The 25,017-nt window shown below is 39.4% G+C and overlaps 1 protein-coding gene across 4 annotated transcripts; it reads right to left on the bottom strand.

Annotated features, from left to right (window-relative positions):
- Positions 1 to 10,342: 10,342 nt before the first annotated feature.
- LOC149284234 (zinc finger protein 532-like) lies at positions 10,343 to 24,697 on the bottom strand. Of its 4 annotated transcripts, XM_089496978.1 has the most exons (8): positions 22,376 to 24,697; positions 21,447 to 21,628; positions 20,474 to 20,650; positions 18,264 to 18,426; positions 17,819 to 18,103; positions 12,091 to 12,203; positions 11,195 to 11,333; positions 10,343 to 10,837 (listed from the first exon to the last, which is right to left on the bottom strand). In XM_089496978.1, the coding sequence occupies exons 1-8, from the start codon at positions 24,695 to 24,697 to the stop codon at positions 10,343 to 10,345; spliced, it is 3,876 nt and encodes a 1,291-aa protein (XP_089353104.1). The 4 variants fall into 4 exon arrangements, with proteins under 4 accessions (XP_089353104.1, XP_089353105.1, XP_089353106.1 ...); XM_089496979.1 differs by lacking the exon at positions 20,474 to 20,650; XM_089496980.1 differs by lacking the exons at positions 18,264 to 18,426; positions 20,474 to 20,650; positions 21,447 to 21,628.
- Between the last annotated feature and the right edge of the window lie 320 nt (positions 24,698 to 25,017).

The following is a 25,017-nucleotide window of genomic DNA, read 5'->3' as shown; positions in this document are numbered from 1 at the left end:
TTCTACACTAATTACACCAATGTATCCTTTGTACCATATTGAAACGTAGAAGTTGACGGCAGATAAGAACCCTTTGGCCCATCCAGTTCCCAGTGTGACCATTCTCGATCTGCTTAAAGGAATTGTCTCATTTATGTTTTAAGAATAACATTTGTAGTATTGTTTACTTCTTGTCTTTTTAGGGCCATCATTCCCAGCCAGCGGCAAAGAGGATTTTAATGCGAGTTTATCACGTTCTGTGCTGATGGCGTCTTTCCTTTTGGAATTAATACTCCTGAAGCGTGCAAAAGACGGAGTGACTTTTAGCTGCTGAACTCCGGTGTAAATGGATCCAATTATAGGCAGGATGATTAGAGCGCCACAGAGACATCTGCGGGAAAATGTATAACTGGTTATTTCCGCAATAGCACTGGAGGGATTGCTGAACAATTTACCCAAGAAAAAAAGTCAAATACATTTTTGTTTCTTCTCTTTAATTTTGTATGTCACCAAGCATTAAAAAAGATATTACTTTGATTCATATTATGGATTATGCTATGCGTGTTCGCTAGTAATGGGACAGGAGTATTATTTAGAGCAAAGGTCTATGATGCCATCCTAATTTTTTTTGGGGGGGGGTTAAAGATACATCATCCAAGGCAATAAACAATCTAATGTAGCCATTGTGTATTATATTTGTTGCGTAGGCTCCCTAATTGAAGGGGGTATCTGATCATGTTCATTTATAGCCCCCCCCCAAATTAAGGTGAGCAGATATGGCCCAATTAAAAGGATATATCATTGATCCTATGGGATTTTGTTGAGAAAAGTTAAAGAACACATTTAGTTTTGGGCTTTGTTCACCTCTGCGGTTTAATAGATAGCCGGAGATTGTATACATTATATGGAGGGGATGGGTGTCTGTCTGTATGTATATATCTGCTGATATGTTGCCTTTGGCTTGATAATAGGGGGTTAATGGACCAATTCTAAAGAAATGTAAAAATATTCATTTTTTTGCATACAGTAGTATATATATATATATATACATATATATATATATATGTATATATATATACATATATATATACATATATATATATATATATATATATATATATATATATATATATACACATATGATCAACTTGCAAAGAATTGCCAAATTCTGAAAAAAGGACATGGAAAATGATGATGTACAATTTAGAATTTGTAAACAATTCTCACAATTCAACAGATTTTTATATCTTAATTATCTTATTAAACTTATACTTACAGGCAAACAATTGCAAATGCATCGATCGCAAAGAGCCCTTTCACACACGTCGCAGTCATCACTGTTAGTGAACTCGCATTTTGGGTCAAAACAACAGGCAAAGGAGCCAAAAATGAAGTACCCTTATATTCAAAAACATCTGAAAGAGATGTTAGTATATTAGTAACGCTGAGCCCTATAAACCATGCGCTGTTAGCGTTAATCTTTACATCAGCACAAGCGTCTCCATCGTTTCAAAAACAAGGACATTTCTAAGTGACCCCAAACTTTTAAACGCATGTGAATATATCATTCTTACCCATTTTTGACAGTGAAGTTATGTCTTGGCTGCTGCATGAATTTGGAACACAAATCCCGATGACAAATTTAGTTCCTTCCTTTAATGGCAATAAAGTAAAATGTATACCTTTTAGTACACTTGCAGTAACAAAATATTCAATGGTAACTAACTACATCGCATCATAGACCGCCTTATTTCAGAAATAATTTATGCATTTTTCAGGGAAGACGGACGACTGAATTATCTGTGTCCCCCATATTAATACCTCTTCACCCCAGTCTACCCAATATCTACCCCACTCTAATGCTTACTACACAAAAACGGTATCTGTATAACCAGAAGGTAGCGATCCCTCCAGCCAAAATAACAATAATAAAACTTCAACTGTATTAAGTCATTAAAATAAGAAAAATAATTAAAAGCAGAACCTACACATTCAGTTCCTAATGTTGGTAGTAGAGAGAATTGAAAATACCAGGAAGACTCCATATTATAATGTAATCAATTGGTTTAAAACCTTTTTTGATGAAAAATTCCTAGGGCAGGTACACACGAATAAAGTTACAGTAAGTTCCTTCTTCATATACGTTACCTAAATCCTTAGGATTAAACTCTTAGCAGCCATGGCTTGCTTCAACTCTGGGGTCTATTCTTTAAAGGAAGTGTTTGCAGGAAAGTTTTTAACTCCTCAATTTCACTATTCAATATGAAGGACCAACATGGCAGGTTTCTCCTAGAAGAATGGCTGAGCTGGCCCTGTAAAATGTATAATTCAATGTATAAGGAGATTTTTTTTTTTTTAAAGAAATATACATTATACAGGGCCCAACAAACAGAAGCTCATCGCAGACGGACCTGCCTAGTATACAGCGAAGTCATGGAGCTGAAACACAACTCTCCCGTAAACGCCCCCTTTAGTGAATAAGCCCCTGTGTGTTTTCCTGTTGTGTTTATGAGTGTGTTCTTGTTGAGCTGAACTACCACACCTGTCTATATAACCATCCCTTAACCATCATATTTTTACATTTAAACAACTTTATTCCAGTTCTTACCACTGTCTACGCTAAATAACCCTAAACTAGTCTACTATCACTCATCCACCCAGTCCCGTTAACCACCATCCCTCGTTACCCCAACCAGCCCCACGATCACATGAAATTCTCCACCTCCAGTGTTTTCCTTATTTTTGCTATACCCCCCTGCTCTAGCCAAGAAACGGCATGGGGTATTTACTGCCGCAATATGAGAATGTGACATTTTCATACACCTGTTCCACATGCAGTTTACAATATTCCCCTGTGAAGTTCCTCGAAGGAGCTGTAACTGAGCGGCATTGGCTGTACGATCCTATTCTGTCGATGTTCCCACTCAGAAGGTTGCTTCCTTGTTTCCCCAAAGCATCGTACACTGCAACAGAAAACACCACATACATTGTAATCAACCTAACGTTAAAAGCACAAAGGGTTAATACAGTTGTTTTTTTTTTTAAATAAAATATTAATTTTTTTGTTTCGCTCTTGACACAAAATATAGGCTTCAAATAAACATTTCAAGTCTTCAGACGGAAGAACAGAGGTTACCGTATCATACAAAGCAGTCACCTCTTAATAACAGCACGATTAGGTAAAGTCCCATGAGATGATTTTTGGGGAATATTTTATGTTTTTACTTGGGTTTGCTGAATTTAAGAACTGCTACGAGTGACTAGCAGCGGGACCCAGCGGTCACCTGTCAAGATCCGGCAAATCCGATGTTAGTTCCTTTTAAATCATTAGGAAATTATATTTCCGCGGTTATACCATCTGCCATATCACTACTGGATAAAGTTTCTTTAAATTGGATCCGGAGAGAAACAAATGTATTCAACCAATGCTGCGGTTACCAAAGCCCCCATATTCCAAAAACAATAAGACGTTAAAGCAAACAAAATAATCATAGTGTTTATTGGTATCTGTAAACCACAGAGCTGGACAACTCAAGGATTGTCAAAAAGAGGAAGATTTAAGAAAATTAAAAAAATAGCATTATTGACATGAATATTAAAAAACAGAAATGGCAAAAAAGTCATCTTCTTATCAAATGCTATGTAAAACCCTCTGAACTAGAATACATACAAAGTATACCCTTTGTATACTAATAAAAGTTCTACTTTTTTAGAAATGTAATGTTACATAAATATATATAGCTGAGGGCTGGGGAAAAGGGGCAAAAGCATATGAGGGGGTGCTGCGCTGTCCCCCCATGCACTTAAAAGGGGGACACCATACCAATTTAAAGGGACTACGCGGTGTCATATATACTATGACACATGATGGCTGGAGTGTTCCTTTAATTAAGTTTTAATTATTAAGCATTATTATGCAATAAGGCACCTTTATAAATCACAGCACACAGTCCTCTATTAATATCCTTTTTTTTTTTGATCCGGTAACAACTAATCCCGTTCCCCTTTTCCAATGTTTTAATCAAAATGTAACTTTTTCTTCCTCTTACATTTACTCTTTACAAGTAAAGCCCACTGAAATATCACTGCATATCCGTGTCCTTCGAGGATTACTACAAAGGCGACTGTTTCTTTCCTAAATAATGTAAAACAATAGTATTTGGATTTTCGGAGTCGAGCCCCCGTATATCTGTATATACCAAAAATTACCTGCAGGAAACTTTATATAGAACTTTAAAACTTAAATCACCTAAGGTAAAAGAAAGCCAAACATAATTAATCACAAAAAAAGTCACAGAACACAAAAGAAAAGAAATTGCAAAAATCACTCCTTTACTGCATTTTATTTAAAAAAATAATAATATATATATATATATATTATTATTTATTTTTTTTATTGCGATAATATTTTTGGTCAATTTTGGACTTTTCATAGGTAAATAGTGCACATTAGATCTTAACAATTTATAAGCACAAAAGTGGAACAAAAAGGTACTTTAGCCTTAACTATTTCTGAAATGTATATGATTAATTGCCTTTTTCCATAAGACCATGAGCCTAAATGTCTTACCCCTTTGCTTCTTGGGTCCCAGAATTTATGGTGTGTAAAACAGGGTTGCCATCAGAGGGTCCAAAAAGTACTTGTGTATCGGCCCAGGGGGAGGGTGTGGGTGTATTGTGTCTTCTTTTTGGAATATGGCACCTCGTGGCCCTTTTTCTTGGGGTTGGATCCCAATGATGGCCCTATCAGGAGTATGGGGCATGGCAGGGGGTCCTGTCTTTAGGTTTATACCAGGCATCAAGATTTCTGATAGCAGCCCTGCTATAAGCATATTTTAAATAGTTATCCCAAATATAAACACTGCATCTCCCCCAAATGTATTGTTAACAAAATGAACGCAGGGCTTAAAAATTGGCCTTAGGTTTAGCATGAATCAGATTTTTTTTTTATTTTGACATATTTAATCGTCCATATAATATGGGTGGCCAGTGTTTGGGTCAGTATGGAACATCATCTACAAGTAGACAGTTTTCTTTACATTTTAAATTATATTTCTTTTCTGTTTGCCAATAAAAATCATAAACATGCATAAGATATACAGATATGTAACGAACCCTATATACAGGAATAAAAATAGGGTAAACCACTTTAAAGGCAAATTCCCGAGGTTGGGGAGGGTGGCACGTTATAATTTAATAGTACACAGTTATATGAATGCTTTTGTCAGATTACTTAAACCTGGCCAATGTGTGGTCTTTTCACTCAAAGATTTCTTAAATGAAGGGACCCTTGCCATGAAGATCTTTAAGTGGTCTCTGCGCCTACGGAATTGACGTCTCTTGTTTTACCAGCAGGTGGCGCCAGGGATCTAATGGCTAAAAAGTGGTGCATTGAAAAAGTGTAAGTGTGCCCCAAAATGTCCATGTTTAGCCTCCCCTAGGTGTAAAAACTGTTGGTGGCGCTAGGGTACTCACAGAATATGAAAGGTACAATTATTCTTTATATATATATATATATATATATATATATATATATATATATATGCTTTTTAGAACAACAATACATTTTTGTTATAGAATTTAATCTATAAACCCATTTCCGGCTGTTTCGATATACATTGCAGTCACTTTTAGGGCTGTAGAACCCTGTGATGCCCTCATAACCAGCAAACATTCCGAGTTCCTAGAAAAGAGGGGCATCGGGAGAGGAAATAAAAATAGAAGGATTTGGGTCCCAAAGTGGGACCATCACTCTTAAAGAGGGACACTTAAAAGATATGAGATTACTTATTATCAGCGGTCCTATCCAGTTAAAAAATGAATTTTACAATGTATCTTAAGCTAAAAAATAGCTTTGTTTCATCTCCATCGAAATACAAAGAAAAAAAAATCCAATATCTAATGTATTTCCCCTTTGTACCCATAAAAGATGGACTTTTATTATTTTTAGAGAGTTCTCAATTGCTTTTAATCCAATAATCTTCAATGCGCATGGCTGTCTCTTATAATATATTGAGCAGCTTACAGCAGGGGTACTCGGAAAATGAAATAGTTCTAATAACCAACAGGTTTACAATGCAATACTATCATTAAGAGATGCAATCTTTAGTGAATAAAGTGTAGTGCGTGAGGATGTAACATTTGCAATGTGTCTAATAACCCCCCGTTGCTTTTAATGACGTAGTGAGATAGTTAACAGGCTATTAAGCCGAGAAGGGGCTTATTCTCTATGCTTAGCTCTTCGCGTGGAAACACTCTGCAGGAGAAGGGATGTCTGCTAAAATACTGAAATGGAGCAGATGTGTATGGACTATGAGGCATATTCACTAAAGATGGAGTCGGAGTTCCAGCGGTGCAACTTCACTATGTATTCAGTAACACAAACCTTTGTACGTTCATTCTTCAAAAAGAGTGGAGATGGCCCTCGTTGATTTACTAACCAAGCTCATCTTGCATGAGAATCTTGCTGGGCTTTGCCCTTCCCAATGCATGGTACTATTAGAGAGTTGATACCTATAACTCTCTCGCAAACTCCTGCTTTACTGAACAAACAATGAGTAAACTGTGGCACAGATTATCAAATCTGAGTAATACGAGACCTACAAAGAGAGGCATTGACTAATTGACTTTAATACCATATTTTGGACAAAGCACATTAGCTCCCTTTGGCCCATAAAAGCACCCAAATGTGGTTAGAAAAAACAGAAATAGCGATCTATATATATATATACGCGTAACAGTTACAATCAAACACAATAAAATAGAGTCAAAGGTCCTTTCCAACAAGCCTCCTAAAACCATACTTAACCCCTTAAGGGCAACAGGTTGCCCTTAAACCCATTAACAACAATGCATTGTGAGCCTGTACATGTACAGGCTTTGTCGTGAAGGACTTAGATACATCCGTAAAATGGAAACAAACATTTTGCCCGCAGGTAAGACCCATTCGCCCCGTCTAGTCCACCCATTATTCCTGCTGTAAAGACCTTAATCAGTCATTGGCCTTGTCTTAGAGCCATATGTCTATCCCATTCATGTTTAAATTCTCTCACTTTATTAGCCTCTACACGTTTTGTTGGTAGTCCGTTCCACTTATCGGCCGCCTTCCCAATAAAGTAGGGTAGATAGACTTACTTAGCACAGCATACGGTTGCGGCTCCTTGGAATTCAGGTCAGATAAGAAATCCAGGGTATCTTTGAAACATGTTGAAGATACGTTTGTCGTGTTTTCGGCGATGGAAGCCAGAGAAGCTGTCAAAAGAAGCAGCCTTGGTACAACCATTCCGACGGGACGCCGCCAACCTTTGAAGGGCTCCATGCAACCTTCTCCGTCTTTTATAGACAGCTGTCCGTGTAGCAGACAAATCAGGGAGCGCGTTTGTGTCTTGCATCTGCTCCAGCTTGTTTTCCATTGCATATGTAAAGCATAAAGAAACAATTTGTACACCCGCCATTTCTCTGAATAAGAATCGTCTCCTGTTTCCTGCCCTTCACGTTGTCTAATCCAGCTGAATCTTTCGGTGACGCAAATCAAATTAGCTACAATGAAAAATGTCTTACAAAGTAACTCTACAATACCTGATGGACAAGACGTTGTTTTCAAGAACCGCGCGTCACGCGTCCTTTCTTTTTGAGTCAAATAACTCTGTTTTTATTTACATTTTCCAATATGTTTAATACATTTTTTTTTTTTTACAAGACACAAAGTATGTATAGAAACATCTGGACAGCAGCAAGACTTCAGGAACCGGTCAAACACAAACATAGATCATGCACTTTCAATATATACAGAAAACAATATAAAATAAAAAAAACATACAAAACATATTGATAGTTACGAAGTAAAAAATGGAATACGGATCCTAGAACTCTCACAGAGAAATATATCTTAAAGGGACAATAGCTGTACCTTTCCTGTGTCCTAAATTGTACACTCTATAGAACCTATAGAAGGACTAACTTCACAAGAACTGTGCAAATTCATAACGGACTCACAATAAAGTAAATCACACGATCCTGATAGTAAAATGCTAGCAGAAACTGCCCCCCCCCCCCCGTGTATCTTAAAATCACAAATTCACTAACGTTAAGTGCCCGGGGGCCGATTGCTGTGGATTTGCTCTCAACCCTTACCTTCTGGGGCAAGAGGGGGATATGCAGGCCATTTGTATGCCTAAGAATACGAGCATTGGTTAATACATACAGGGCTTGTAGCAATCTAGGATACCGTTGCTGTACCCATATGGGGGAAAAAAAGTGATAGAACATTTTACATGGCGGAGTGCCTAACATTTAGAACTGCTTGATGTTCCCTTTTAGAACATATACATATAGGATGGGAAATACATATACACACTACAATTCAAAAATGTGTTGCCACTTAACTGTTTTCATGGAAAACAAAAGAATTTCTATCTGTAACATAATTGCAAAAAGGTTTTCTAACGATGAATTAGTGTTTTAAACTTAAACACAGTGAAAACCATTGGAACACAGGAATGATGGGAGTGATAAAGGGCCATTGGAACACAGGAGTGATGGGAGTGATAAAGGGCCATTGGAACACAGGAGTGATGGGAGTGATAAAGGGCCATTGGAACACAGGAGTGATGGGAGTGATAAAGGGCCATTGGAACACAGGAGTGATGGGAGTGATAAAGGGCCATTGGAACACAGGAGTGATGGGAGTGATAAAGGGCCGTTGGAACACAGGAGTGATGGGTGTGATAAAGGGCCATTGGAACACAGGAGTGATGGGAGTGATAAAGTGCCTCTGTACGCCTAAGAAGAGATTCCATTAAAAATCATCCGTTTCCAGCTACAATAGTCATTTAGAACATTAACCCCGTCTGCGCTGGATTTCTGATCTATTTTATGTTATTTTAATGGACAAAATTAGCTTTTCTTTACAAAACAAGTACATTTCTACGTGACCTCAAACTTTTAAACAGTAGTGCGTTTATATTTAGGGTGGAGCTAAGAGAGAGAGAGAATTCGAGATTCTAAAAAGTTAGTGATACCTTTAATGTACAAAACATTCATTCATCTGAGGTATTTTCATATACACACATGTGGAACTGCTGGTCTCTTCGCTGCGTTAAGATGATGGAGTATACGCTAGACGCATATTCTAGAAATGCAAATTATAGGTAACTTAAGTCAAGGGGAAATCAGGGTCAAGTGTCCCTTTTTTATCAAAACACATATCTTCCTTGCTCACATTATGATGCAAAGCAACTTAATAGTTTCGGATCTTTCCCATTTTGTTAATACTGGTTGAGCCAGATCCTACTGGCATATTATACACTTTAAATTTAATAAACAGAGAACATATCCGAGATCCTTTATACTAAACAGTCAAAAGGATGAAATATTTTATTAATCCGCCTACGTTCTTTTTATCTTGGGGGGAAAAAATCCCCTTGGTTTGAATACTTTAAAACCAAAACGGCATATTGAAGAAAAGGGGATCTTCATTTTACTTGGTCTAGTAAAAATATATCTAGATTTAAGAGAGAATTGCCCTGTGCCTTTAAGTGCTGAGGTCACGGCGCCAAACATTGTTAAACGGGATATTAAATGTACCTCTGGACTTGATATAGACAATTAAATATAACCACAATTCCCTTCCCACAATCTTATATTGTGATGCACATCGATACAAGAAAGTAACAAAGAGTATAAAAATTATTAAATATATACATTTGTCGTTTATTGTACGTTAAATACTGCTTTAATACTTAATGAGAATGTTTCTTAATGAGGCAGGTGAGATACAGGAACCAAACAATGTATTGCCACAAGTTCTAAAGTTCTTTTCAGATCTTTACGTGCGGATATTATTTTTCCACAATGCAAACGACTTAAAATACAGGCATAAGACTGATGTCCAGAGGCTAGGTGTGGGGCCCACGATCCGTATCGCTCCTTGGTGGAGTTCCCTCCTTATACCCGTTCCATGGGTAAGCTGGGTAAGGACAATGGGACATATGGTCTACTTGAGAGTTGAGCACCTTGTTACCATCAAGAGAATTGTAAGCAGATCTTTTGATAACTTGAAGGCCATGTCATAAGTAGGCTGGATGGGGTTGATGAGATATATCCAAGGCCAGACAAATCCCAGGAGCCAGGTAGTCATGCCTACTAAAATCTTGCTGGAGACCCATTCTTTGAGCTTGCTTCGACTTGCATCACCTTCTAACTCCTAAAATCTTCAAGTTGGATCTTAAAAAATACTTGACCAGCACCTAAATTTTCCTTAGATTTGTCCACCCTTGGATATGCTCAACAAGAGCCGACGAGGCGACAGGTGGCCTATGTAAGGTCCACCCAACTTAAGTCTTGTGTTGGTTTCTCACTCCCGTCACTTGTCAGTGGAGCTCATTCTTTTTGATTTGATGAAGGCCATGCCATGAGTTCTCATGTGTGTGTTTAACACAGCTTCTGTTTCGAACGTCTTTGCGCAGACTTTGCATGTTCTTTCGCAGGTGATGTTGTCGGCTGCCTCGCTGCCCGCGCTGGGTTTGTTCTCCTGTTGATTATCTCCAGCGGAACCATTCTGATTTGGGGAGAGTTGAGGCTCCTTTAATTTGTGAACGATAAAGAGATGCCTGGAGAGAGAAACGTGGGAGGTATAGCAGAGCCCGCACTCTCTGCACTGGTAAGAGGATCCGTTGGATTTATGCTGAGGTATGTGCTCGTGAAACTCAAGGAGATTTTCGGTTGTAAAGCCGCACACCGCGCACTTGTGGACTTTGAAGACGTTAATTTTTAACTTCTTTAATGGCTGTGTTATGGCTCCTCTGGGTGGTCTGAACTCCAGAACGGACTCTTCCAGCTTACGCTTTTGGGTTGGCACCTGTTATTACATAAAACAGACGGTAAAAAAGTGAATCAAGAAGTAGTGTATTGTAGCCATATCAGCGTTTATTGAAAGACACGCATGCATTTCCAATGTGACGCGCGTAAAGTGATGTCCCCTGCACCATGTGTGATTTATAATTGGGTAACTGATTCTCATCAGTTTGTTTTATTGTTCATGGGTTTTTTATATTTTTTTCTGTTCATGATATATATATATATATATATATATATTTATATATATATATAAATTGAAAGGAATACCGCAGGCAGAATTCACAGCCTACAGTTTAGGATGCTCTATAATAAAAGCCGCACTTTGATTTGACCGCTGCTACTCTTTTAGTTGCGATACCTTTGAGTCCTCCTGGTCGGCTGAGGTCTCCGTTGTGTTTGTTTCTTTCACATCAGGGTCCTTGATGCCGTGCATGAGCTGAATATGCTTCTCTAACATCACCCGTTTGGTAAAGCCGCGCTTTGTATCCGTGCAATGCCTACACGAGAAGACGCGTACAAGAAAGTTATAAGAAATCTAAGTCAACCCAAACATGTAAAGCCTTACATATCATAATGGGTATGTTTGCCCAAATACACACGTTTAACCCAGGGTGCAATAAAGTCTCTGGCCCTTTGTCTTATTGAGAATTACATGTTTTAGATTAGTTTATAATTTAGTTCCCCCCTTTTGTGCAAAATACACAATTTAAGGTTTTTTTGTCCCTGCTTTCAGTGCTGTCATTATGTATCTCATCAGTTGAGAAGTGGTTTAAAAAAATATATATAACTAAACAACCCTTGGTCATCAAAGGGTTAAATGACTTCTTATGGATTCTGGTAGTCCAAGGAGCACTTATAGGATAGTGTCTCCAATTCAAGTGGAGTTCAGATTCCTCATAAAGATATATCAGGAAAAAAACATGCGGACATAAATATTGGTTGTTGTAGTTTAATATTAAATTTGTTTTGCTTCAGTCCCTAAAAATGACCCCTTCAAAAAATACTTAGCGGGCTTTTCACACACACACACTGCCCCCTTGTGGTCAGGTGAGACTGAAGCCAGCTGCGCCCTGTCTGTTCTGTAGTAAGAGACACCCCAGGTTGCAGGCTTCACCAAACAACTTGTCCAATAATAACTGATAGTTTATCCTGGCCAAATATTATTTTTGGGAAAAAAACTGGATAACAACATACAGTAAATACCCAATAATAAAATGTACATAAAAAACAAAACAAAAAAATGTCGGAACTCACACGCAGGTGTAAACTTTGCGAATGCCCTTGTGTTTGATGCGATTGTGCCGACACAGACTGTGCGAGGAGCTGAAAGATTTGTCACACTGGCGACACGGGTGCTTTTTCATTTGCTGCGGGGGAAGAAAAAAGTATTTATTAAAATGTGTGCAAAATTAATTTTAATTGCGTTAAATATAAAGTAGAGTGTAAATAGAGTAACATCCAAAAGAATGTTCTTGTAACGATTTAGCCCAACGGTGGGAAATAACATCTCCAGTTATGGACTCCAATTTTCTATCTTTTTTTATGTCATATTTTGGGTGACGTCTGGCGATTTTGTTTTATAACTGGGTTTTCTTTCCTATGTCATGGATCCACAGTAAAATGTAGGTGTCCACGTTTACTTCAGATGTATAAAATGTAGTGGTGTCATCTTTAAGTGGAAGTGTCGGCAACAAGGGCTCCAAGGACCATCGTGGCTTCGCCCAGCTTGTCTAGAGGGGAAGAGAGTGACCTGGACCTGGCTATATCCCTCATCTTCCATAATTAAACGTTCACACACATCCTTAAGGACACACAGGGACGCCCTCCATATCTGGCTCGGGAACAGCTTGAACTCCAGGTTGTGTTATTGCGGCACAACCAGCTCAGCCACCTTTATTCAATACCTCCTGATGAAGCCACGTTGAATATCTATAGGGGGACACTCACACTCCAGGCCTTATGAGGCCCACCCCTGAGTAACCCATGACGGCACCAATGTACCAATTACTTGGTAATTTAACTAAACACCTTAAGAGTTTACTAGGATAAAGCGATCATTGAGTTCAACAGAAACTCCATTCTGGGACTCAACTTGGTGAAAACCCATCAGACGCAAGCTGCCAACGAGTCTACCCCAAAGTACATGTCAGCTTCACACCACTCAGCATAGCTAAATTAACTTATCAAAACTCTACGACTTCTGCTTTTTCTTGTGATATTTAGAAAAAAATTAGCTTCCCTTCCTCGAATCTTCCTATTTTCATTAGTTAAGACGGCCGCTCCTGGTAGAATACAAGATGGGTTTCTAGTAAAAGATATTGCTTTTGTTCAATCTGTAAATGTGTTTTTTTTTTTTGTGTAATATACTGGAAATTAAAGAATCGGGCAGAGCGGCATATCTACTTTAAACAACTTAGATCACATTTATGATTAGTATTCCATGATCCCAATGTCTTGCTTAGCTTTGTATTCGGCACGCCAATTTAACAGATTTTCAATGTAATATCTTTAGCTCGAGCCCCGTCACACCTTCTTATATATTTAATTTATTTCAATAATAATAGAGCTGCGGAATCTCTTCTTCCTCCTGCCTCTTTTTCCCTTAAATCTTTTCAACATTTTCCACAGCCAGAGGGCTTTGATATTTTAGTAAAAAGAACTTTTCTGCACTTTCGCTCTTAAGACCACGGATTGTTACAAAAAAAAATTTAAATCGGGCTACATGAAATGAACCTGAAAGGCTTACTTGCCAAGGAGAACCCTTTTTTTAGCTATAAAGCTTAGCACCTGTTAAATGTATTGGTTTATAAGCGCTCAAAGTGCCTCTCGGTTTTACCTTTCATGAAACATTCAGAAGCACTTTAGAAATGCAGTTGTTAAAACAAGTACAGAAGTTCTACATTTGCAGAGTCATTTAAATAATCCAGTCCTCCGCCACACAAAACTATGGATCAAGAAAGCAGTTTCTCAACTAGACTTTTTGATATTATTACATTTTTGATATTATATCACAGCTTTTGTCCTTTCAGTGAGCGGTTGGCTATTCAACCCCTTAATGACAAAGCCCGTACATGTACGGGCTCAAATGCATTGTTTTCAATGGGTTTAGAGACCGCCCATTGTCCTTAAGGGGTTAATTGGCATTGTGGCTATTTAATTAGCCACATACACTACCTGTGGGCATTTGATAGCAGAGAGGCTCTATTAAATGTTTGTGGCGTCCAGTGTTCCCTCTAAGCTGTGCGCTTGTGCGCGCGCACATAGCTTTCAGAGGGAGCGCACACGAACAAAAATTGTGCGCACAACCAGTAGCGTACCGAAGGGGGGGCGGTCCGCTACCGGTTGTGTGCACAGCACCCCTCCAGAGACGGACAGTAATGTCCGCCGCTAGAGGAGCAAGCTCGGTTGGGGAGATCAAGGATCTCCCTCCAACCGGCTTAAAATCAATCAAGGGAGCGGGATTAATACAGACCTCCGATCCTGCTCCCTTGCGATGCGGGCGGCAACTGATGCTGTGCGTCGGGATTTGATGTCAGATCCCGGCGCACAGCTTGAAGCCACGCCCACCATCTTTACTGCACCGGAAGGAGAGGACACAGAAGAGGAAGAACGAAGAGGAGGAAAAGTGACAGAGAAAAGGTAGGAAAACACTCTGTGAGAGTGAATTAGTAAGTGTGTGAGAGTGATGGGTGTTATGTTGTAGTTTAAACTGAATGTTTGTGAATGAGTGTGTGTGTGTGATAGCATGGATGTGTAAGTGTGTGGGGGGGATAGCATGGCATAGGGAGGCTGTAATCATATTCCTATCATGCTCAGGTTCCAGCATGTACTGGCTGCCTGGGCATGATAGGCGTGAGATTGCTGGTAGCAATTATATATTTTTTTGTTCAATTTTGGTGTGTTAACCACACCTTTATTAAAAGTAAGTAACACACCAAAATTGGACAGAAAAATTCGATAACAATATTAATTTTTATATATATATATATATATATATGATTGATAACAGCAATCCCACTCCTATCATGCCCAAGCACCCGGTACATGCTAGAACCTGGGCATGATGGGAGTGTGATTGCTGTTAATCATATATATATCATATATATATATATATATATATATATATATATAGTTATTGATTTTTTTGTCTAATTTTGGTTTTACTTTTAATAAAAGTGTTTTTTTAATTTTTGTTTTTAAAGGTGTGGGGGGGATCATTTTCAGTTTCAGTCAAATGAATGCTAAATTTTCAGTTACAGAATTTTCATTTTGGTGCATCCCTATATAGATATATATAGTTTATATATATATAGTATATATATATATATATATATAGTTACTAGGCCAGACACTAAAGTGTCAATGTTTGGCTTAGTATATAGTGATTGGGGTTATGCTGCATTATTGTCAATGTCTGGCTCAATGTATAGTGATAGGTGTTATGTTGTACCACGGTCAATGTGTGCCTCTCTATATAGTGATAGGTGTTATGCTGTACCACCGTCAGTGTGTGCCTCAGTATATAGTGATAGATGTTCTGCTGTACCACTGTCAATGTTTGCCTCAGTATATAATGATAGCAGTTATTCTGTACCACCGTCAATGTTTGCCTCAGTATATAATGAAAGCAGTTATGCTGTACCACCGTCGATGTTTGCCTCAGTATATAATTATAGCAGTTATGCTGTACCACCGTCAATGTTTGCCTCAGTATATAATGATAGCAGTTATGCTGTACCACCGTCAATGTTTGCCTCAGTATATAATGATAGCAGTTATGCTGTAACACTGTCAATGTCTGCCTCAGTATATAGTGATAGGTGTTATGTTGTACCACCTTCAATGTCTGCCTTAGTAAATAATGATTACAGTTATGCTGTACCCCTGTCAATGTTTGCCTAACGATAGAAGCTATGCAGTTTTAAAGTCTGTGTGTGGGGGTCCCACGTACAGGATCCGCCCCAGGTGCCAAATACTCTAGGTACGCCCCTGCGCACAACAGTTTTTCCCAATTTTTTTTTTATCTCCGCTCGTGATCCGCTCATAATTTACTTATGCAGTGAGAATTTCACCTTTAAAAAAACATTACAGTAAGTAATACTGTTGTGTAACTAATATTTCATTATCACACTATAATGTAGTGTTATTAACCATGAGCGAGCTGTTCCAAAAATATAGAATAACTATTTAAATTTAACGTTTGCACAAAATTTTGGCTCTGGGAAAATGTTTGCACAAGAGAAATTTTCTGCGCACACCACCTAAGAAAAATTAGAGGGAACATTGGTGGCGTCCCCCCTATTCCGCAGAATCCCCCTTTCCTCACTCTCCAGCTATATGTCGAGCACATCTCCATGCCAGGAAAGAGCTTTCCTGCTAATCATTGGCTTCTTCAAGATTCGTTGGACCATTGAGAAGGAGGTTAGTTGCAGGGCTGCAGCTTCTACTACAGCTAGGCGCTTTTTTTTGTTTTGTAAAAAGGCATATTTAAGTACTCTATAAATACACATTCTTCTTTAGTGGGGGTGTCAGGGACAGTAATCTGCCCCTTTAAACGAATCCAGGAAACATGCATCGTAGGGAGGGACAAAGAAAACCCCTCTATGACTTTACAGTAGATTTTATGCTGCAGGTACACACTTTTAGGTCAGAAAACATCCTTTTTATGGATCTGCATCTTCAGTTTTACACAAGTAGGGGACTTGTACACCACTATAGGTGCTTTGTATAGAAAGTGACCCTGGTAAGAATAAATATTTAATGCCTCGTTTAATCTTGCTAGGTTCTGTCTGCTTCGTGATGAACCGTATTAATCCCGCTACCTGTTGTGTGTTCAAAGTCTGCAGCACTAAAAGGGTTAATTATGGAATCAAACAGACTACAGTCTCAGCAGATACATTAACAGGATATCATTCCTGGATACATTGGACGTCACGTGTGTTTTAGAGTTAGGGTGACCACATCAGCCAGGACACATGTTGGACAGTCACACATTGCAAAGACCAAACAAACACGTCCAAACACGCCTAAATAGGTTGACCACATCGGCCATGTTTTCCGGGACAGATATAATTTTTACATGTTGCTGGCCAGCCCAAATAAAATGCTTCCCTGCAGTATAGAGGATGTATAACGGACTAACTGGTTCCCTTCCATAAGTCTATACACCCCCTATACTGCAGGGCAGCATTTTATCTGGTCTGGTCAGCTATATGTAAAAATTATATGTGTCCCCGATGTCATGGCCGATGTGGTCAACCTATTTAGAGTGTTTGGACGTGTTTGTTTGGTCTTTGCAATGTGTGACTGTCCAACATTTAAGGAGATCGTTATTTACCACTGGGTCAGGCTGCTGCCTTAAGGGGGCAGAATCCATTGACACATCAGGTCCATCAGCTGGAGGTACAGCCTGTGCTGTATAAAGCCTAGTCTCTGCAGCAGGGAAGGACTGGCGAAGACAGGGTGGTCCTGGCTCTTTAAGGCCAACAGCCCCATGCCCATGTAGCCTGCGGCCAGGCATATCCAACCGCTGGCTGCACTGTGCAGCACCCAATCTGGCACGGGAGTGATCTGAGTTGAAGAGGGCGAGGCACTATGTTGACACAGACCCCAAAAATGTCATTTATTGGAGGTGCTTGGTAGCTGCAAATTGATGGAGCAAATTGCTGGGCCTCCAATAGATAAAGCACCCCACCTCTCTGTAAGCACTGTGCTGCTTGTACCACCCGTCACACCATGTTGTTATACCTGACACGCCATGTAAATACTAGAATAAACCATCAATCAAGTATACCGTAAATATATATATACAATAAATGGCAGGATTTTTTTCCGCTTCGCTGCTATTTTATATTTTTGGGTTAGAAAACAAGGGAATTTTATTACATATGGCCAGCATTTATTTGATTTTCTGCCATGGAATACAAGTTTTATTTGCTATTTAGCTTTACTGCGCCTCTGCGAAGAGTAGAATCCCACATACCTTTCCGTGTTCCTTTCTCATGTGTGTTATATAAGCCTCTCTCTGGTTGAAGAGCTGATCGCAATCCCAGCAGGTCCAACCTGAGTTGGTGGTTTTCTTGGCCAGAGTTGGAGTCTTTTTGTCTGCAGTTACGCTTTTTCTCTCCGGCTTCTCCGCCCCGTTGACCGGTTTTGGCTCCTGCTTGGTGGGACTAGTTGAATTCTGAGTGGTGGGTTTAGTACTCAGAGGTAGATTTATACCAAGCTTCGGAGGGCCTTCAACACTCTTCAAGGTCCCATGCATAGACTGAAAAAACAAAGACTATCGTTATCATCATCATCATCATCATCATCTATAGTTCACATTTTCGAGGAATTCCTTTTTCTAATTCAAGAAAATGTGGCACTGCAGCCTTAAAAACAAAAGAGTTGAACTGACGGTAACGAGTTAGATATAATAACCTTACCTTGATGTGGTCCATCATTAACTGCTTCTGTGCATACAAGAGCGAACAGTCCGGACATTTGAATACGGACACCTTTTGATGTTCCAGATGTTGGTCGAAATGACGGTAAAGCAGCGGCTGAAGAGTAAACACTGTATCACACATGGAACACTTGTAGATAACTCTAAAAGAAAAGGAAAATTTGGCTAAATCCGGGGTACGAACAGAGAATTCTCACGGTCAGGAAACAGGCTAAGAAATATTTAAATATAGTATAAAACCCTTTTTTTATTCATCCAGCTGGCCTTTTCAAATTTTAAGGTGACGCTACACACCTATAGAGGTTGAAATGTTAAAAAGAAATTCTTTGAATAAAAGCCCATTGTTGTAAGTAGGGAAAGTGCACATTGGGATTGGGGGGGCTAAGTATAATGGAGAAAGCAACTGGAAGGGGCATAGGCGGAACTGGGTGAAGAATGTACAGGATTGGGTAGGGATAGTGCTAAGCCTCTCCTCTTTTCTGGCTCAGAACCCCAATTTTTATTATTAAAACACACATATACGACAATACCCCCGAATGCTATTCCGATTCATTGTTGGTTTTATGCTTAGGGTTCAATAAAACACCCAGTATGGAGTTTTTTTGTTTGTTTGTTTTTTGAAAAGATGGGACTTTTTACAGATCCTTTACATAAGGTACATCATATATGTTGCCCAACGCATCCTTAACCCTATGTATGGTGACTACGAGGCAAACCGAAGCAATTGTCAGAATATCGCAGTCATTTATCTTTAAGTATAACATTTTAGCCGTCGCACAGAATGTTGAGGAATAAATGTGCGATAATAAAAGAATTTCCTCCAGCATTCAAAGACAAAGGAAATGTGTGATAATTGCGGGTGCAAACATCTGCATCCGGAAACTTAATACGGCATTATGAATGCGCCGAGCTGCTAAAAGCAGAACGCTGTCTTTTCTCGTCTAACACAAGTTTTCGAAGGCAAAAATGTATAATTTCTGAATTCAATTTCCTTGTTTTATTTTTTTCCGTGCTTCGAGCCCTCTTCAAAGCTCTGCATATTTTATAAGGTGAGAAACAATTAAAGATGAATGAGATGCCTCGTGTTACTTATTTCTCCATAAGCATCTTACGTCTTAAATAGCAAAGTGATAGAACAGAGTGATAAAAGCCCCTGGTCCGTAGGAAATAATTCTTCATGATGCACTTTTGTTTCCTGGTGACTTTTAGAAACAGTATTTTAATAAAGAGGGGGGGTAAAGGGCTCCATGTAAATGCCGTATTATCTGTCTGCAATAATTTAACAGCGGCGCGGACCGAAACCATTACTGATAAGAGAACCGTTCATACAAGAAAGGGGACATTTATAAGTAAGTCTCTTGTGCCATTCTGAGAAAGCTGGCTTATCAGGGCAACGTCTTCCTTCGGAAAAGACTAATAAAACTACCCTCTGAAGCTCTGACGTACGCTGTTGATCTGGGTTTCGACATCTATGTAGAAGGCAGACTGGAATTGGGATGCTAAAATAGTTAATAATTATTCACAGGGATCCGCATGGTGGAGATGGAGGGGGCACTTGGCAAATCTGCCCCTCCCCTACAAATCCTCAGTTAATACTTGGCTAGCTATGGGCAGTTTTCTTGTGAACAATGGTAGGAGATGGCCTTCTACATTGCATGTGCTTGGGGAACCTCATATGCAAATGTAGCCTAGTATTTTGAATTCTCTGTAACCCTTCCCATCTAGCTTCTTTAATGTTCTAGTCTGCTGTAGGGTATAACCTACTATCATATAATTTTTATTGTAAAAAAAAACTAAATCCCACAGAGCACCCCTACTGATCCACTTTTGGGAACGAGTGAGATCATGGGCTGCTTTGGGACATCCTCTGATTTCACCTGACGGGTCAAGTAGACTTATGTTCATGCCCACCTCCAAGCGTGTCCTCCTAATGATGGTGCCCAGATTTGGACACCAGAAATGGTGTGGGGTATGAAAATGTATTCCGAGTCACTTTCCTTAGAAGGCTATTTTATACTATAAATAAAAAAGTATTATAACATGCTGGTACAAGTGCATCTGCTACAAGAATAATGACATCGATCTCTATCATTGTCAGCAAAGTGTCACTTATTCTTCCCAGTTCCAGACCTCTCTTATCATATAAAACACAACAGTATGTAAGGAATATGGTATAAGATCATTACGTACTTGGGTTCTCCTATCTTCACACCAGGGTGATGAGTGTATGCATGGGAGTGTGTGCTTGGGGCAGATTTAAAAGCCATAGGGCAGATTGGACATTTATAGAAGACTTCGCAGTGGGATCCTTGAATGTGACACTTCAATGCAGCTATTTCAGAATAAACCACATTGCAATGGATACACCTAAAAAAGAGAGACAAAAGAGAGTCATTATTTTTTAACACACACGTCTAGGTTAATATGCTGTATCTGAGCAAGTGCCAACTCCCCGAATGTGGAAGATCTATGCATAACGTTTGGTAAACTAAATAACAACAATAAAATGTATTTACTTCATTAAAAAGAAACAAAAACATGTTGTAAATCCACAGAGAGAAAAGAAAAACCAAACTACAAAGGGGCTACTGGTACTAAAACCCTTACTTGGCGGCAGATCTTCCCACCGGACATTTAGACAGCGGGAATCACTGTTCTGTAATATCTGTAATTTTAGCCAACTGTGAGGCTGCAGTGATATGCGGAGAGGCATATGGGCCCTGAATCTAAGACAAGACCAAGCACTGGTTAGGATGTGAGTCTTGACAGTGGGAAAAATGGGCCACTAGATGGGCCGAATGGGTCTGATCTGGCATCACATTCTATGTTCCTTCAGCTGACACAGATCGGCATGGTGGGGGTATCCATCAAACTACCCCGTAAAAGGGAGTGTCAGAATATGATTACATCATTACGGAATTATTTTGGGGAATTCCATCTGAAGAAGAGACCTTAGGTGACTCTACAGCTTTTTTCTTCTCTTTGGCCCAATAAAATATATGTTTTCAACTGAACACTCCATCTCTACCCTCTTGTACAAATACAACTATATTGACAAGAGTTTGGGCATCCGTGGTACGAGGAACAGCGTTTCTGCATTTAGTTATAAAAATGTTAAATGTAGCAGAGTAGGCGGAACAACAACTTTAAGCACAGCACTTACCGGAAGCCTATCCTGCGTGTATAGTGCAAGCAGTTCTTGGTGACGTGCGTCTGAAAGTGGACAGACCGACAAATTGCTCCGCATTCAGGACACGTGTATGGGGATTTGTGATGATGTATTCGTTGGTGGCAAGAAAAACTGCATGGGTTCGGTAGCAGCATCATACAAACACTGCATGTCCTCTAGAAAACAACAGTCATCAGAAGCCCATGAGCTGAATAAGTATAATAAACACACCCATACTTAGCGTTGGAACTTTTATGAAAAGTAATATTAAAGTAGGTTATGTACATGTAAAACGTGGTTCCAATGCAAACAGCCCCTACAGAAAATGTAGTAGTTATGGCTACCTTGTCTCTGGAATTGGTCTGGTTTTGTCTTCCCTTTTACCCTGTAGATCAAAATTGCCCGCACAAGCCTTGTCTTCTTAGTTTAGAGTTTTACTTAAGGAAGTCAGGTTGATTAAACTAAAGACACATTCTTCACAATACATAAAACAGTGAATTTGTAGTTGAACTAGTTTATCACAAACTTAACTATTCTGCCTCTTAATTTCCTTAAAAAGCAGACAACTTTGCATTCCATTTTACGAAAATATAAATAATAAAAAACAATACCAACGCAAACTGAAACAAAAATAAGAGACTAAAATTCAAAATTGGCACACATTGAGACATTGGGATCTATTTAAAAAATGTTTACTATACATTATGAAGGACCAACCCCAGTGAACTTCTGCTGCAAGAAGAGCTTGACTGGCCCTGTGTAATGTATAATTAAATCAACAAGATCGTTGAAATTCTGCATTACACAGGACCAGATCATCCTTTGTAAAAGGGGAAACCCAACTGTCCTTTAAACTCTTCCTAGACCCCATTGTCAATCAATCTATCTATATACATATACGTTAAAAAAAAAAGGTACCATACTTGTCCACTGGAGTCTGTAGCTTGCTGATAGTGTGTAGCAAGTGAGGTTTCATCTTGGAAAACTTCATTGCATTCCAGACACTTAAGGCTATGTCGACACAGCTTTGATGGGTCTTCATCCAAAGGCATAGCAGGAGTAACAGGTGCACTTACAGGGGCCGAGATCACAGGCCCTGTGATGCCAGGCTGTACTTTTGTTATGGTGTGCGCCACAACAGCTACAGGGCTTTGACGGGGAGCTGGGCTCGTTGTGGAAACGTTGCTCTGAGGCGAAGAGATCATCTGATCTGTGGGAACTGGTTTCAGGATTAAGTGTGAGCATTGCATTACCACTCCTTTTTCTTTATGTCCTCGTGCATGAGAAAGAAGGCTGCATTTATTGTAAAAAACTAAATTTTTGGTGCAATGGTTGCACGTTACTTCTATCCGTACACTCCTACGATCGTAGTGTTGCAAAAGACTCTTTTCAAGGGCAAAAGCATCCCCACACTCCAGGCATTTGTATCCCCGGGCTGGCAAGGTAATTCCTGCATTAGTTGGAGGAGTGAGGTTGGGGATGTATACTGGAACTGGATTAACACTGCTCAGCACCTTGTTAAATGCTTCCACCACTGAACTCTGAGAGGAAGCCACCACTTGGACTCTGGACACCTTTTTCGCTGCCGGAACTCCAGCGGCTGATACAATTGTTTGCTTGATTTGCTGCTGAGGTTTAGTTAATACTTGGCGAAGCTCCGAATTAGTCTGAGAGCCTTGAGACAAGATATTGAGATTGGCAAAATGCACCGTTTTTGGCACGAGTTTAGCGTTGGCAAGACTAGATGCTGGAACCACTACCGTCTGCTGCTGCATAACATTGGCAGCTTTAATAATGGCGCTGCTAGCGCTCTGGACAGATGCAGCAGATATTACAGTGGCTTTCACTGTAGTATTGTTAGCAAACTTCAAATTTATGACTTGTGACCCTGCAGTTTTAACTGCAGATACAGGAAGGAAAGCAGTGGCCACAGGTTTAATGGTAACTTGCTTTGGAGTCACATCTATTGACGAAGCAGCAGTGGTGGCCACCGTCGGCTGCAAGGATGCTCTAGTTGGGGAGGAAAGAACAGTACCAGAAGAAGGCGATGACAGAAGTGATGAAACTACCATAGAGGTTGTCTGGTCTGAAGCATTTTTTTCTCCTTCCGCTTCAAAATCAGGCAACACTCTTGTAACCGTCCTCTTAATTTCACCAGATGATGTCTTAATGGTCTTAATTCTGACCTTTGGAATTGCAGGAGTTGAGCCACCAGATGATGGTGAGTCTTTGCAACTGTTTTCACTCGAAACGCTTCTGGGGCTATCAGGTTGTTTTGGGATCCCCCTTTTTGTACCATCAATAAGATTTTGCACAGTCAGTTGAGAATCTCCTGATTTATCATTTGTTATGGAACTATCGCCAACTTCTTTTGGCACTGGAGATGTTTCCCCAGAATTCAGTTCTAAATCCTTTGAATCACATACTGACTTTTTAGCACTTAGAGCGGCGATTGCAGCAATGCAAGAGGAAAGCTTTGCAGATGACCTCGACTTTGATATCTCTACTCCATTGGTTTCATTTTTTTCAGTATCGATTACTTTATTTTCGAGTAGTCTCTGGGAGCTGTCTTTAAGCTTCTCATCTATTTTTCTTAGTCTAAATCCATCATATAAATTTAAATGGGTTGAGCTATGCTCTAAATCTCTTTTACTCTCTTTGTGTTTGTCCACTCCGCTTAAAACTACATTCCCAGATTTAATCGAATGCTCCCCTATAAGCATCTTGTCCTTTGCATAAGCCTGCTGAGAGGCTGATCCTGTCAAAATATTGGCACTGAAATTTGAGCGTAACTCTTCCCTGTCAGCGGGATCGTCTACTTCGATTTTTTCATCATCATCAAATTCTTCTGCACTGGAAATAGGACTGAATTGATTGAAAGTGGAATCTTTGAGTATGGTGTCAGATACGACGGTACTGTCTTTAAGGGCTTTCAGTTCTTCTTTATGAAAACGTTCAAGATTTGACACGGTGAGAAAACCATTGGGCAAACCATTACCAGAATGATGACTGTCTTTTTCAGGCACCTCCGAAGAATCAATTGTCCTCACGTTTTTCACTATAACGCTTACGCCAACATCAGATGATGATGGCACATGAGTATCATCATCTACTTGAGAGGTTTGTTTGATATGTCCATCGTGATCTTCGTGTCCGGACTCAATAGCTGCTTTGGGATCTACCATGTCAGGTATGTCGAATGCTGCAAGAAGGTCATCAAAGTCTGGGGTCTTCATATCTCCCATGTTAACGTGCTTGATTTCATTCAGTTCTAGGACAAAAATAGACAACCATAATTGTTATAAATGGCAACAGAAATTCGAAGTAGCCTACAAATATTTAACTAGGTGCGAAAACTCATTTTTAATTTCTTGCTTTCAATATATATATATATATATATTGTTTTATATTATGAATTAATTGAATGAGACCACTTTTACAAACATATGCACAGTTTATTAATCAATTAAAACGTTTATATATATATATATATATATATATATATATATATCATGGGCGTAGGAACCCCTAAAAATCTAGGGGGACAGCATTTTCCCCCATCAGA

Source organism: Sceloporus occidentalis, unplaced genomic scaffold (genome assembly GCF_023333645.1).
Source record: "Sceloporus occidentalis isolate IW3139 unplaced genomic scaffold, rSceOcc1.0.p SCAF_97, whole genome shotgun sequence".
NCBI classification, from domain to species: Eukaryota; Metazoa; Chordata; class Lepidosauria; order Squamata; family Phrynosomatidae; genus Sceloporus; species Sceloporus occidentalis.
This window is presented reverse-complemented; position numbering and strand designations above follow the sequence as displayed.

Bases quoted from the DNA above. Each gene is read 5' to 3' on its own strand.
- LOC149284234 (XM_089496978.1), bottom strand. From the start codon at position 24,697: ATGGGAGATATGAAGACCCCAGACTTTGATGACCTTCTTGCAGCATTC. The intron at 18,104-18,263 runs GTAAGGTTATTA...TTGTTTTTTCAG, and splicing joins TAATGATGGACCACATCAAG to TCTATGCATGGGACCTTGAA. The intron at 10,838-11,194 runs GTATCGCAACTA...ATGTAATAACAG, and splicing joins CCGACCAGGAGGACTCAAAG to GTGCCAACCCAAAAGCGTAA.